Consider the following 13493-nt stretch of genomic DNA (forward strand, 5'->3'; position numbering starts at 1 on the left):
AGGTTTTCTGAGGGATTTGTAGCCACTCAGAATATGCCTGCAAATATCAAGATTTTCACTGTTTAGTTCTTCCTCCGCACATACCAAAAAGGATGGCATTTAGTCAGAATTTATTCCCCCTAATGCATTGTCCCTGACAAATAGCAATAGTGTCACATAAAAGCAATAGTGGAGCCTGGTGTTATTAAGACACTTTGTCAGTCACACCCCTTAAACTAATTGAGCAGTAACTTGGCAGAGCTTCTCTCACTGCCATGCCCTTACTGCCCCCCCCCTCTCTGGCAGGGCTTGAAAATAGAGGGGAGTTGGAAGATATGGTGAGTGGGCAGTCTTTGTGCAAAAAGAGATTAGAGGGCGGGAAACTTCACTTCTATTGTGGCTGGATTCGTTCAACCAAATCCTCTTATGCTTATTATGAAATAAATGTCAGCCAGCTTCAGATGTGTTTCTCTTGTTTGACCAGTGCTTAGACAGAGCTCTCTGATTGGTCACAGTTATCTTTCATGATCTCCAAAACCTAAGATTATTAAATGCATCTATATTTGTGCCTTTTTTTATTTTATTTTTTTTTTATTGCATGCATGTTTTACAGATGGAGACGGAGCCCGTTGTTGCCTCTGAGCCCGTATTTTCAGCTGGGCCATCTGTGCAGATGGCGCATCACATCCCAGCCATCCCCAATGGCTCGAGCACTCAGACCAAAACTGTGGAGTGCTCCGGAAAACTGACAGCCGAAAAGCTAGCTGCAATCGAAGATGAGGAGCTCCTTGACAAAATGGTATTTTGCACTCACGTTACAGTTCAAGATTGCTTAAATTTGAAAGCATCACTTTGAAATTAATTAATTAATTAATTACAGCCACTTTAGTCATTTGGAGAACTAGTGTATGAACACTAAAGATTCAACTCTATGCATGTTTAAGTTAAGTCATTCCTTTTTGGCTTTTTGCAGAGAATGGCCTCTCTGTGTTTACTTGCTTTCGATTGTTATCATTTTGCAGCTTGATGAGTCAAAAGACTTTGAGGAGAGGAAGATGATCCGGGCAGCCATGAGAGACCTTCGCAAGAGAAAGAGAGGTAGCTGCAAGCCAGATATCTATTTTCATTTTCTTGCTCTTACAACCTGAATGCTGTCGTTCCAATTTTTACAAGGCAGATGCAGCCTGTTTAGAGAAAAACTGAATTTCCTTTCAGCTTTTCGCTTTTCAATTTCTTATACCTAAAAAAAACAAACTTTAAATGTATCCATTCTGCCCTCAGAGGTCATGCTGGGATGTACTCAAGAGGAAATGGGTAGGACAGGTGGTTTGCAGTGTGCATCAATACGTTGTTTTTGCCTGGGTTTGTCTTCCTGTGTGCCCATCATGTCATTGTCATGCCACTACAGATTTGATATATTCTCAGATGTAGTGGATGATGATGACATTTTTATTAATCTGCATGAATCCTGTGTTTTAACGTTCAGTAACAATGTTAGCGTAACATCTTCACTTTCACATTTATAGTGTTGTCTGTTTGTGAGCACTTGTTTTGTGGTTTTAGAGGACACTTTTGTTGCATCAAGCTTTCGGATTTGCCACTGATTCTGAGATCTGAGTCTGCTCTGTAAAACATCTGTAAAGGTTAAATCACACTAAGAGGATTGATTTTCCCCCTGGTTCCCTAACATTTGGGTAAATAAGGACTAAAATTAGATTAAGAATAATGTTTCAGACTAACACTGAACCGTGTGCTTAGTGTAATTACCAGTTAAGGTCCAAGCTTGAATGTACAAGTGCAGGTATCAGTATTTTGGACACGGCACTAAGTGCTTTTTGCTCTCTTTGATGTGTTACATTTATGCATTGTTTGACATCCTTTTCTTGTCTGCTAAACCTCCCACCTGCATAGAGAAAGTACAGTCCTGTGGAACGACATAGGAAATGTATCAGTCTCAGCTCTGGAAGCGCTGCTTTAATTAATCTTTGTGGTTGTCAGAAGAGGTGCTGTCAACTTGTTTAGGGTCTCTTAGCCCCCTCCTCCTACTCTTTTTTTTTTTTTTTTTTTTTTTTAAATTTTTTTAAAATTTTTTTTCCATTGACATTATCCCTCGTGCCCTCTCTTCCAGACCTGAGAGAAAAGGAGCGTGAGACTCGACTACAAGAACTGCGGCAGCAGAGAGAAGACCGAGGGCAGAAAGGTCGCGCTGGGCCCGGAGCTGAAGAAGTGGTGATGAAGAAGGTGGAGAAGTCAGCAGATGGTTCAACCCTCAGCCAAGTCACCAAGACAAACCGCTTTGCACAGTCTGGTATTTTTTTCCCCTTCTAATCCGTCTTTTGTCTTTAGTACTTTTTGTTAACAAATCCAAAACATAAACAGCATTGTTGCTGTAGAAATTGGAAAACAGGGTTACAAAAGCTAAAAACTAAGCAGTAAATTAAGCTGTCAATGAAACAGAAGTTTTGGTGATGCTTAGTCATGAAGTTCTGGCCTGTCCAATGGAATCCAAATAATTGAATGTGTGGTTTGGTGGGTTTCAGATGATGGGAGCAGATCAACTCGCAGCACTGTAGTGGAGACCAGTTATGTGCAGAAAACCGATAGTGAGTAATTACTTTGCTATTTGTAATTAATTCATTATTATACACAGGAATAATAATACATCATAATTCATGGATATTTTTCTTTGTTTTTGTTTTCAGGAGGAACAGTCCAGTCTAAATCATACAGCTACACCTCTTCCTCGTCCTCTAACACAAGCAAAAAAGTGGGCAGGTGGGTCACAAAGCATCGGCCAGTTAATACGCAAACCGTTGCACATTTTAACACTCTCACAAATTAATTTGCCGCACATGTCACCTCCCCAGTGTGTTCGATCGCGAGGATGACACTTCATCTCGAAGCGGCAGCAGTGGGTTGGCCGCTGTGGAGCGACGGCAGGCGGAGAGGCGCAAGGAGCTGATGAGGGCTCAAACGCTGCCAAAGACGTCTGCCATGCAGTCTCGCAAAGCTATGATAGAGAAGCTGGAGAAGGAGGGAGGAGGGTAAGGATAAACAAAGAAGCACTGTGACCAAAGTGAAGGAGCAGGTCAAAGCATGTAAATATTAACACAATGTTAACTTTTCTTTTAGCCCTGGAAATCAGGCTGTGGCCAAAGTAAATAGGGTGCAGCGTTCCACCAGCTTTGGTGTGCCCAATGCAAACTCCATCAAGCAGATGCTGCTCGACTGGTGTCGTGCCAAGACGCGCTCATATGAGGTGAGCCAGCCATCCACAGCAATACTCTGTGTGTTTAGTGCTCATCTTCACTATCGGCCAATGAAGCTCCAGCTGAACCAGGCCTGAGAGAATGTTTTCATTCTTTGGGATTCTTGTTCTATCTGTCACTGCCTCCATATCTGCTGTGTTTGTCTCTTCCCTCAGAATGTGAACATTCAGAATTTTTCATCCAGCTGGAGCAATGGCATGGCGTTCTGTGCCCTGGTGCACAGTTTCTTCCCTGACGCCTTTGACTACGACTCCCTGAGCCCCAGCAACCGCAGGCAAAACTTTGAGGTGGCCTTCAGCGCTGCAGAGTGAGTGCACAGCAGACTGTTTTTTGTTTTTTTTTTCACTAACCAATAGAGAAACCTCATCAGTTGTGATGTGTATTCGATTTGGTCCTTCTGGTTGGGAATGAGTATAGAGAGAAACCAGCTGAAGAAGCTACAGCCGTCTCATTTCTTCTCTCTGGGAAGAAACAGAAATAAAGAAAATAATCAAAACAATGCGATCCAGTTTAACACACAAGCCCCTGGCCAAACACATTTTTCTTTCATACAGATGTCGCTATTCCTCTTTCTCAATGAAATTTACTTTTGCTCAGCTCTTTGCCAACACCTACTAGAGTCAAGAGGCCGACCTGAACTGATGCCTCAGTGTTAACTCTCCCTGTTTCTCACAGGTCTTTCAAGCCTCCCTCAAGGCAGAGTGAGCTCCTTATTACTCCAATAACTCTGCTTCTAAATCTCCTCTCTGTCCGTCCTCCGCTATGAGTAACTGCTCTGACACCCTCCGTCTGCTGCCAAAGACCCATGAACAAACCCTTCGCATAAAGCCAACAGGTTAAAAGGCAGACAAGCTCTCTGCCTCAGATATTTCCCCTCCATTTTATCCCTGATTTCTTGACTTTGCTTTTCTCATTCCTTCTGCATTGTGCCATTATCACTTGTGATGACCCACCCACTTATGTGTGTGCCTTCACATGCTCCAAGTAGGAGGATGTCCAAACTTATGTTGCTAGTGATTATTTTTACTCTCTGCACTGGACTGCCACTCAGGCTCAGCGGCCTATCTTTCCACTTTTTGTGTTGCATCATCACTTGCTTCCCCAGCCACTGCAGATCCTACCTACACTTTGTTGTGATCTGGGGTCCCAACACGCACTCAGACACACACAATCTTTTGCACAACTGTGTTTTTAGAGTCACCGTATGGTTTTACCTTTGTGTTGTTTTTTTTTTATTTGTTCGTTTGTTGTTGTTTTTTTCCAGATTTGTTGTTTTTTTTCTGGTGACGTAGTCCTATTGATATGGTCAAAATTTATGCCTTAAAGCACAGAAAAAAACAACAACAAACAAAAAATCTAAATGAGCATCACCTGAAGCTCATTTGACATTTTGTTTTGTCTCAAGTATGTATGTATGCCACAGACTGTATCTATTGTCATGTTCATGAAGCATGTCAACTCATGAATATATTTGTGAACACAGAATGTAATGTTTTTTTTGTTGTTGTTCTTTCTTTTCCCCTGTTTTCCCACTCTTGAATCTTTTTTTTTATTGGCTGCTCACGGCTTTGTTTTTTTTCTCTTCTCCTTCCCACACTTCTCTATCACATTCCCTCTTTTATCTGTCATCCGTGGTCTGTCCTGTCTTCTCTTCTTCGTCTCCCTTTGTTTGGGTCTTCCTTTCTCCTCTCCCACCTCCCCTCTCACCACCCTCACCTTCGGGTGGGGCACAGGAAACTAGTGGACTGTCCCCAGCTGTTGGATGTGGACGACATGGTGAAGATGCGTGAGCCAGATTGGAAGTGTGTTTACACGTACCTGCAGGAGTTCTACAGGGGTCTGGTGACGAAGGGCCTGGTTAAAACCAAAAATTCCTCCTAGAGTCGCACCCCACCTAAAACTGAAGCTATGGTGAGATGGGGCATGAGCTTCTGAGGGAGCCTCTCTTTGGTTCTGAAGGGGATGGAGAAAGTGTGTGTTCTTCCCAGCTAACAAAACTAGTTCAGTTAACTCCTTTAGTGGCTGCTTTTGGATATTTTATCTGAGTAAGTTACTGAGGTCCAAAGCACCAAACATGGTTTTTGTGTTTGTGTTCATGTGTGCATCTCTGCATCACCAGACTATGGCCCAGGCTGAGAGCCAGGATCATCTTCAGCTCAGCACTTTAAAAGGAGCTGCTGTATTGCAATGTTTCCAACAGGGAGGGTGAGAAACAAAGCAGAGAGGGGGAAAAAAGCTTTTTTTTTGTCTGCTGACTTCTGTTAAAGTATGTAGCAACAGGTGTTTATGCTCTTGGCTTAGCCTTTTAAAGCTACTGTAAAAGCAAAGCACAGTGTAACCTTTGTTTGCAATTCCTCGAATGACAAAATAATGCTCATGTTGACATTTCTTGTCTCCTGCAAGAGATCTATCCCCATGCTGTTTTGACTCAGAGGGTTTACAGTGTGCGGTGATTACGCCTCCCTGTGGTCACTTGCTGCGTAGCTCAGATCGTTCCCAAGACTGTTTATTGAAACATGCTGCACTGCGAGACTTTATTTATACAGAGCTTTTAAAAGGTTTTCCACATGCTTGTTTAAAGAAAAACAGAGATTAAGGATTAGACTAAGATTAGACTAATGAAGAGGCAGTTTGAGGAATGTTTACAAGCTTATACCTTTTCTAAACCAGTTTAGTTATTTACCAATTAAAAAGCACTTAACGGATGACTAAATATAAATAATCACAAATTAAATATGATGGCTTGAAAATACATCTTCCTTCCTCGTCAGTCTCTGGCCGTCTCCTGTCCCAGCTGTTTGTCCTCTTTCTTTTTTTTTTTTCATCCGCTGTCATTTATGCCTGTTCCCAGGACCTACGCTAAGTGCATGCCTTTGCTGGAAGTGGAGGACATGATGATCATGGGTAATAAACCAGACTCCAAATGCGTCTTCACCTACGTACAGTCTCTGGTCAACCACCTGCGCAGATATGAGATGTCCATGGGCCGCCCCTGTGACCTCTGACCTGTAGCCAGTGGGCATTCAGACTGGATGAGGCGTCGGTCTCCCCTCCTCTCTTCACAGCAACCCTGACCCCTCACCAAACCCATCCCAACCTGCACCCCACCCATATCACCTAATGACGACAACGGTTGCACCTTTGTGATGGACTAATTGAGGATTGTGTGTGCGCGCTTGTGTATTTGTGTCAATTTACTTAGTATAGATGTTGGCAGTGGTGACGTGTAATCATGGTTTTATTCCCTTCTGGACACAGACTATGTTGACACAGAATCTACCTTTTTCCAGTAAGAGTGTCCAAGTTTGTAGAAGACCTTTTAAGGTTTTAAACCCCACCTTTTTTTTTTTGTACTCATACAAGCTTTAATGTGCAGTAGCTGTCACTTTGCCAGTGTACAGGAAGTATTTGTACCAACACTTTTCTCCATTAGTCTTTTGTAATTATTGTATGTGATTATTGCAGTTTTGTCGGCACTTCTCTTGTTAACACCCAAAGCACGATGCATCGTCTGCTGTTTATTTCGGTACTTTTTTTTTTTTTTGCTTCAAGCATTTTGATTAAGTTATTGTCATTCTCATGCTGGTGTTATCGATTAGCCTGTTAATGTTTAATACATGAGCGCAGGGATATTATTAGTTTATAAGTTGATTCAGCAGTGTTACTGCAGTCGAGTGCTGAGTATAATCTAATTTCTGAACTCCACAGAGCTACTGAGAACATCTAATCTTTTTAACAGCAATAGTGGTGCAGTTGCACCGTGAATGGGTCAGACACTGGTGACATACCTGTCTCCTGCTGCTGCCTGACTAACAATTCGCAGATGATCTTCCCGCATTATCCCACAGCATCACTGTGCCACCTGCCAGATACTTACTCACAACTCCTTTAAATGGCTCTTTATTTATGATAGAGTAGATTTTCTTTCTTTTTTTTTTTTTTAGATATTTTTTATTGCTTTTAAACGTTTTTTTCTGCTCAAAGTAAGTTGATAAGCTGAAACTGCCGCATTTTTTTGTGGGGAACAAAAGAAAAGAAAAAAAAAAAACTGGGGTCACTTCACTTTTGAAAGCCGGCTTTCAGTATGAACACAAGTTGTCATGACTGAAAATTGTATATTTAACAGGGTTTTAAAAGATTATATATATTTTTTTCACTTGTAAAATTACTTTCCTTTTTCTTTTTCAATTTGGTTTCAGAGTTGATTTTTACTAAACTTATTCCTCTAAGCTCTGTTTTGGTAGATTTGAGGAAATTGTTGTAGGACTACTCAAAAGAAAACTTAAACCCTCCACCAACCTGCGAGTTGTGTGTGTGTGTGTGTGTGTGTGTGTATAAGAGCTCAAATAAATTTTTTCATGTTTCTGTGCACCACACTTGAATGTGAATTAACAATTAAACCATGTGAGAAAAAAAAATCTTTTGGGACTATTGCTTTGTCTCAAAAAACGCATCGAAGTATTCAGATAACATTAATATTTATGGGCAATTTACAGCTTGAGAAATGCCAAATCAACTTGGGAGAATAAAGGAAACGGAATAAGGTCACAGATTAGATTTTATTCTATTCTTTTACAACTTCTACATTTGAGTCTTATGTGCATCAGCCCAACCCACCAGAACGAGAAGCATCAGCCTCAAGCCCATCGGACGATTTTCACCTTAAGGCTTCATTCAGTTTCACAGCAGGTAGGAAGCAATCGCAGACGCACAAAAGCATTCAAATGAGGCAAAGATCCTGAAGGCGGCAGACGCGTGATGGACCACAAACAAAATAAGATGTTCACATTTCCAGTCTTTGTGTAGAGTAGAAAAGCACTCACAAAATGGCCTGTTGGGTGATCGTGCTGCACGGGGGAAAATAGAAAGGAACCAGTAGCATGAAAAATGTGATCTGATACGATGCCCTTGCCCCAAGCACTAACCCATGATCTACTGGCCTTGTAGTGAAATAACAAACATTTCTTTCATCGACCTCAATAACCGTCTGGCTGTGGAGAAACTATGGGTGCCGTTTCTACTTCAATTCTAACAGATTATAGGTCAGTGTGCTTGACTTCTGCTTCGGACTCAGAGGAGGCATTCTCTGTGTCTAAAGAGGAGGTGGAGGATTTGTAAGCGGGTTGATCTTTAAAAGGGCTGTCTTTGGCGGGAGAGAAGCGGAACTCCTCCGGCACCTCTTCCTCCTGATGAGCCTTCTTATAGAAACCCAGTTTCTCCAGCAGCTCATTAATCTCAGAACGGGTCATGTCAGACAGATCGATCCGCTGTGAAGGAACCACATGTGTTAACTTGGTCTGTTATTAATGGATTATGTTGTAAGAAAACTGCTTCAAATCTGATTAACATTAACTGATAGAAGATGTTAAAGACTGCACAATTTAATCATGCATCAAATAATTATGTGCGGCATAAATAAATAAAGAAACCACAATGATTGAGCGCCCATCTCTCCAGTTCCCTTTAGTTCTGTGGAGCATTTTCTGCCTATTTTGTCTCTGTTTTGGTTCAGTCTCATTGTTTCTATTAACGCAAGAGACAGAGAAAAAACTGTGTACACATCCAGAGGAAGTATTTTGCTCCCTTTTTGCTGAATGGATACAGATGGATGATTTTTATTTCTTTTTACATATTTAAACAAGCTAACAATCTATCTTCTTTTAAACAGTACTTACATGTAAAGGTGTATAAATAACTACAAGAAAAAAATATGTGCTTTCCATCAATCAAAAGATACCTGAATGGGTGTGGGAAAAATGAGTAAAGCCCTGTCTTCCTTGCTTCCTTAAACAAGTAGCATCTCAAGAGCATTTTGCAGAACTTTACCACAGATTCTGACCTCAATTTGCTGATGTTTTCTTTTTTTAACCACTTCTAACTTGCTTAAAGGTTTTCTGCCACAGCATTTTACTAATCTGGGCTTTGGTGTGGCCCTGCCACAACCCTCAGTTTATTATTTTCCTTAGTGAATTTCACTCAGGACTATCATTCTGTTGAAAAGGTCACATTACCTGCCACATATAGTCTCATATACTCAACAACTTTCTGACAGTATGCGGTATTTTTAAGTCACTGACAGGAAGTGACTCGATCCCAAATCCAGCAAAGCAACTACAAGCAAAAAAAGTTAGTTGTTGCCGATATGTTCCTGGGCTGGCCATAATTATGCCTTTATGTTAATCTTAACAGGCTTTCTCCTGACAGACCTACCATAATTTATGAAATTGTAGACATGTGCACTTTGAAAACAGCTGCAGTAGACACCTGCAGATCCTGTGATCAAATTCTATTCTTCTCAGAGACTTTATTTTATTTATGTATTTAGTTTTAAACACTTAAAAAGATTAATTTACTGCAGCAATAACAGTTGTTTGAAATTCAGGTCAATAATTTTTAAGAATATGGAGATTAAATTGTTATCATAACAGCAACACAAGTCCAAACTACACCACTTTCTATTTCTCTTAATACAACATGTAATAAATACAATAAACATATACGTAGCACAACAAGGCTTACATCAAGCTCTTCATAATAATGATTCAGGAGGACAAGCTCAGGATCAGCCCCAGGAATGTGCTTCATCACCAGATTATGGCTGAGGTAACAGTCAAGGATTTTTGGGAGTATAACTGAGTGAAAATTCTGAACAAACAAGCAGTATTCACCAAAAAGGAACAGCAATTAGTTCAAATCAAAGGATACTAAAGAGGAATATCCTGGATCACAAAGGCTTTGACCTGCAAACAGAGTCGGAGATGAATGTTTTTCACTCTGGGTTGGTTACAGTAACAGATTTGTCAGGGATTAGGTGAATCCTGGACGTAAAATGTAAAACATTTCTCAGAGTGAGCAGTTTTAGGCAGAGATTAAGCTTCAGTCTGCCACCGACAACTTACCTCTCTGAGTCTGTTCAGCTGTCATCCACCGCATGTCTGTGAAGAGACAGAACGTTAAATAGAGGAGATGGCCACAAACAGATCCCATGTTTAGGAAAAGACATTTCCTAAAGGAAGAGATAGCTTAATAGTCAGCGATTGCAACTGAATTGTGTTTAAAATGCATGTTTTCGTTGTGATAGCATGCAGCTTCATTCTTGGGTTGGGTTTACAACCTTGTTCAGTAAACAGTCTCTGTCATGTTTTGGTTTCACTGTAACTTCGCACTTTTTGTACAACACCTAGTTCAGTTCAGTTCAGTTTGGCCCTGGGGAAGGAAGCATAACCTGTTTTTACGGACACATGAGAATCAGGCATTGAGGTGTGAAGAACACAACAACAGCATCAGATAAAGCCTTTTGTTAGTGATCCCCCATAATTTGGCGATAGTGTGACATCCTGGGATGGATTCAACAAAAAAAGGGGGTAGAGTTTCTGAAGCTTTTGTGCAGGAGTGCACCTTGCTGTTATTCAGCCTGATCTCCCTGTTAAACTCAAACCGTGATCAACAAGTCACTAAATAGTTGATTTAATAGTCAGTACGATTACTTAATGTGAATTAAAGTCTCTGTTTCGAGTGGTTAACATACTACATACGCATTAATATCCGCTCAGTTTACTACAGCTACCCCTCTTGCAGAAATACTCACGCATGCGCCCAACGTTTATATTTGGTAAAGGAGACGCATCCATCCACACATCTAAGAAATAAATCTGATTCACAAAACGTGCTCATTGCCTCATCACCATAAACATGCAGTAACTCATCTCGTTTCCTCTATGACGCAACCACTAAAAAGCTTCGTGTACCTCCACCCTGGCTTTTGCCAGCCCGTCCAGCTTCTTCAGGTCCACATCATAAGCGGAGGCGCAGTAAAGCAAGCTGGCCAACACGTAGAGCCACATTCTTCCTCCAGGCTCGAGTCTCTCGGACCGGTACCTGCGGATATTTGGGGACAAACGAGCAGAGGAGAGGAGGAGAAGAGATGAGGAGCAGCTATGTCACGTCCGGACCTCTTGCCACGTCAAGAAATTCCTCCTGAAGAGAGAGGGAGGCGTGGAGAGGACTCTCATTGGCTGTCTGGGACTTTTCCATCAAGGGAAAGTTGATCCTACACTACTTTCCATATGCAGCATTTTATTAAGCTTTTCGATGACTTCATAGAGGTAAAAGAAAGCTGAAATATTGAGAGCAACCTCAGTTAATTTATCTTCTGCTCATTAAGTACGTCGCAAAGCTGTTTCATATAAACGATTATGAAAGCAACTTTCATTAAAAAAACAAAACAGATTGATTGCAAGCACTGCATGTGGTGGAAAATGAAAAAGTGAGAATATTTAGGCACAGTAGTTTCTTACAAAGTCTTCAAGTTAATCACATGAGCTTTGAACTGTCAAGAACTGCGGTAGTTGGTTACTTTAAGTCATTATATCATTGGTATGCAATTTTAACATGTGCTTGTACCCACCCTCTATTTCTGTATTTATTGCCAGGAAAACATGAAATGGATGAAGTGATTAAGTGAAACATGTTAAAACATAAATGGTAATACGGTATAAAAAGGTAAGAACAGATCTAATAGAATTTGAACAAGCTCAAAAGTCAATATTTCGTGTAACCACCTTTATTTTTCAAAACAGTCTGAACCCTCACATGCAAGTTTTCCATTTTCCGCAGTTCCACAGGGTTCTGTGCTTGGACCAATTCTCTTTACTTTATACATGCTTCCATTATGTAACATTATTAGACAACATGGAATACATTTCCATTCCTATGCTGATTCTCACCTATACTTATCAATAAAACCAGGTGAAACCAATCAGTTGGTTAGAGTCCAAGCATGTCTCAAAGGCATAAAGACCTGGATGACTCAGAATTTTCTGTTTCTTGGTTCAGACAAAACTGAAGTTGTTATCTTTTGACCTGAGGGCTTCAGGTGGAAACTGTCGAGCTATGTAATTGCTCTAGATGGACTTTCCTCAGCTTCTAGTACCCTGGTGAGTAGTAACTTGTGTTTCTCTTTCTCAGCAGGTATCGCCAACCTGGTTTTATGGTGCTTGTCAACCCCTTTTCTTGTCCTCTCAACTGAGGCAGATGGCCACCCTCCCTGAGTCTGGTTCTGCCAGAGGTTTCTTCTTGTTCAAAGAGAGTTGTTTCTTTCCACCGTAGTCTGCATGCTCAGGATGGGAGATTGAATCGAAGAGCAGTTTTAATGTAGTCTTTTGATATCCTTAGCTTGGCAACTTTTTTTTTTAATTGGCTCTGTGTGAATTGGACCATTTTGAAATTGAATCAATTAGATTGGATTGTGATTGGATTACAGTGAATTGGATGGTAATTGGCTTGAATTGGACTGTACCTTTGAAGTGCCTTGAGATGACATTTGTTACGATTTGCCACCGTATGAATAAAACTGAACTGAATTGAATTTAAAAGTTTTCTTGTAATTTTCTTTAAGTAGTCTTCAGGACTAGTTCTCCAGACTTCTTGAAGTACATTTCAAAGCTCTTCTTTGGATGTTGGCTGCCTTTTGTTCTGTTCTCTATCAAGATGATTCCACACTGCTTCGATAATGTTGAGGTCTGGGCCATAGGGAGGATTCGTCCCTCCATAAGATCTGTTGGCACTGATTTTCAGTCCATTCCTTAAGAATGAATTCTTAACAACCACCCTTCCACAGAAACCATTTCTGATGAGGCTTCAGTGAACTGTAGATGAATCAACTGAAGGACCAGGCTCACCTGACATGTCCTCGGTCAAGTCTTTACTGATTTTTTTTTCTGTTTCATAAGGATGTAATTGTAATTAGTCTTTTAGACTGTCGCTTCTTTTACTTGTCCACTTGTCCACTTTCCTCTAATTATTTTCAATAAGAGACTGCACACCACGCTGAGATAATGACGCTTTCAGCTAATGACGTTTCACGTTTTGAGAATCATCTTGTTGCAAAAACATTATTTTATGCCTGTCAAACTTTGTCAGTTTTCATTTTTCATGAACTAAAGAAATGGGAACAAATTATATGACTTTGTGACAGGCTGCTAGTGACAAAGTGCCTGAAGATACACTTTAGAATAAGTTCTTTGCAAAACTGTCTCTTATGTATAGACACAACACTAATTAGTTAAGATCACTTTAAAAGGACACAGAAAAGTCTGCTTGGAAGATAAATATGAAAAAATGAAAGGTGGTTCAATACCTTTGCATTGTAGGCTGCTTGTTAAAATTAGACCTTGTGTTTATGAGCCTAAACTTGAGTCAGTTCTTCACTAAATAGCTCCATATAGCCCTATATGATCACATCAC

The 13493-nt window shown here is 40.6% G+C and overlaps 2 protein-coding genes across 2 annotated transcripts in view; one reads left to right on the plus strand and one right to left on the minus strand.

Annotated features, from left to right (window-relative positions):
• The window catches only part of smtnb (smoothelin b), a 45118-nt gene extending 37452 nt beyond the window's left edge, over positions 1 to 7666 (plus strand). Inside the window, 12 exon segments of the mRNA XM_072387888.1 lie at positions 593 to 778; positions 1002 to 1077; positions 1261 to 1293; positions 2108 to 2287; positions 2520 to 2582; positions 2682 to 2754; positions 2847 to 3023; positions 3112 to 3238; positions 3404 to 3555; positions 4982 to 5114; positions 5116 to 5159; positions 6100 to 7666. Of these exon segments, the coding sequence (XP_072243989.1) occupies positions 593 to 778; positions 1002 to 1077; positions 1261 to 1293; positions 2108 to 2287; positions 2520 to 2582; positions 2682 to 2754; positions 2847 to 3023; positions 3112 to 3238; positions 3404 to 3555; positions 4982 to 5114; positions 5116 to 5159; positions 6100 to 6253 (1398 nt within the window). The 3' untranslated portion in view covers positions 6254 to 7666.
• A 122-nt stretch (positions 7667 to 7788) lies between these two features.
• On the minus strand, positions 7789 to 11237 carry selenom (selenoprotein M). Its single transcript, XM_072387889.1, has 5 exons — positions 10997 to 11237; positions 10148 to 10183; positions 9954 to 9988; positions 9768 to 9846; positions 7789 to 8515 (listed from the first exon to the last, which is right to left on the minus strand). The coding sequence occupies exons 1-5, from the start codon at positions 11090 to 11092 to the stop codon at positions 8285 to 8287; spliced, it is 477 nt and encodes a 158-aa protein (XP_072243990.1). The 5' UTR covers positions 11093 to 11237; the 3' UTR covers positions 7789 to 8284.
• Positions 11238 to 13493: the final 2256 nt, after the last annotated feature.

The sequence above is a fragment of the Leuresthes tenuis genome, unplaced genomic scaffold (genome assembly GCF_036924035.1).
Source record: "Leuresthes tenuis unplaced genomic scaffold, fLeuTen1.0.hap1 SCAF_6, whole genome shotgun sequence".
Classification (NCBI taxonomy): domain Eukaryota; kingdom Metazoa; phylum Chordata; class Actinopteri; order Atheriniformes; family Atherinopsidae; genus Leuresthes; species Leuresthes tenuis.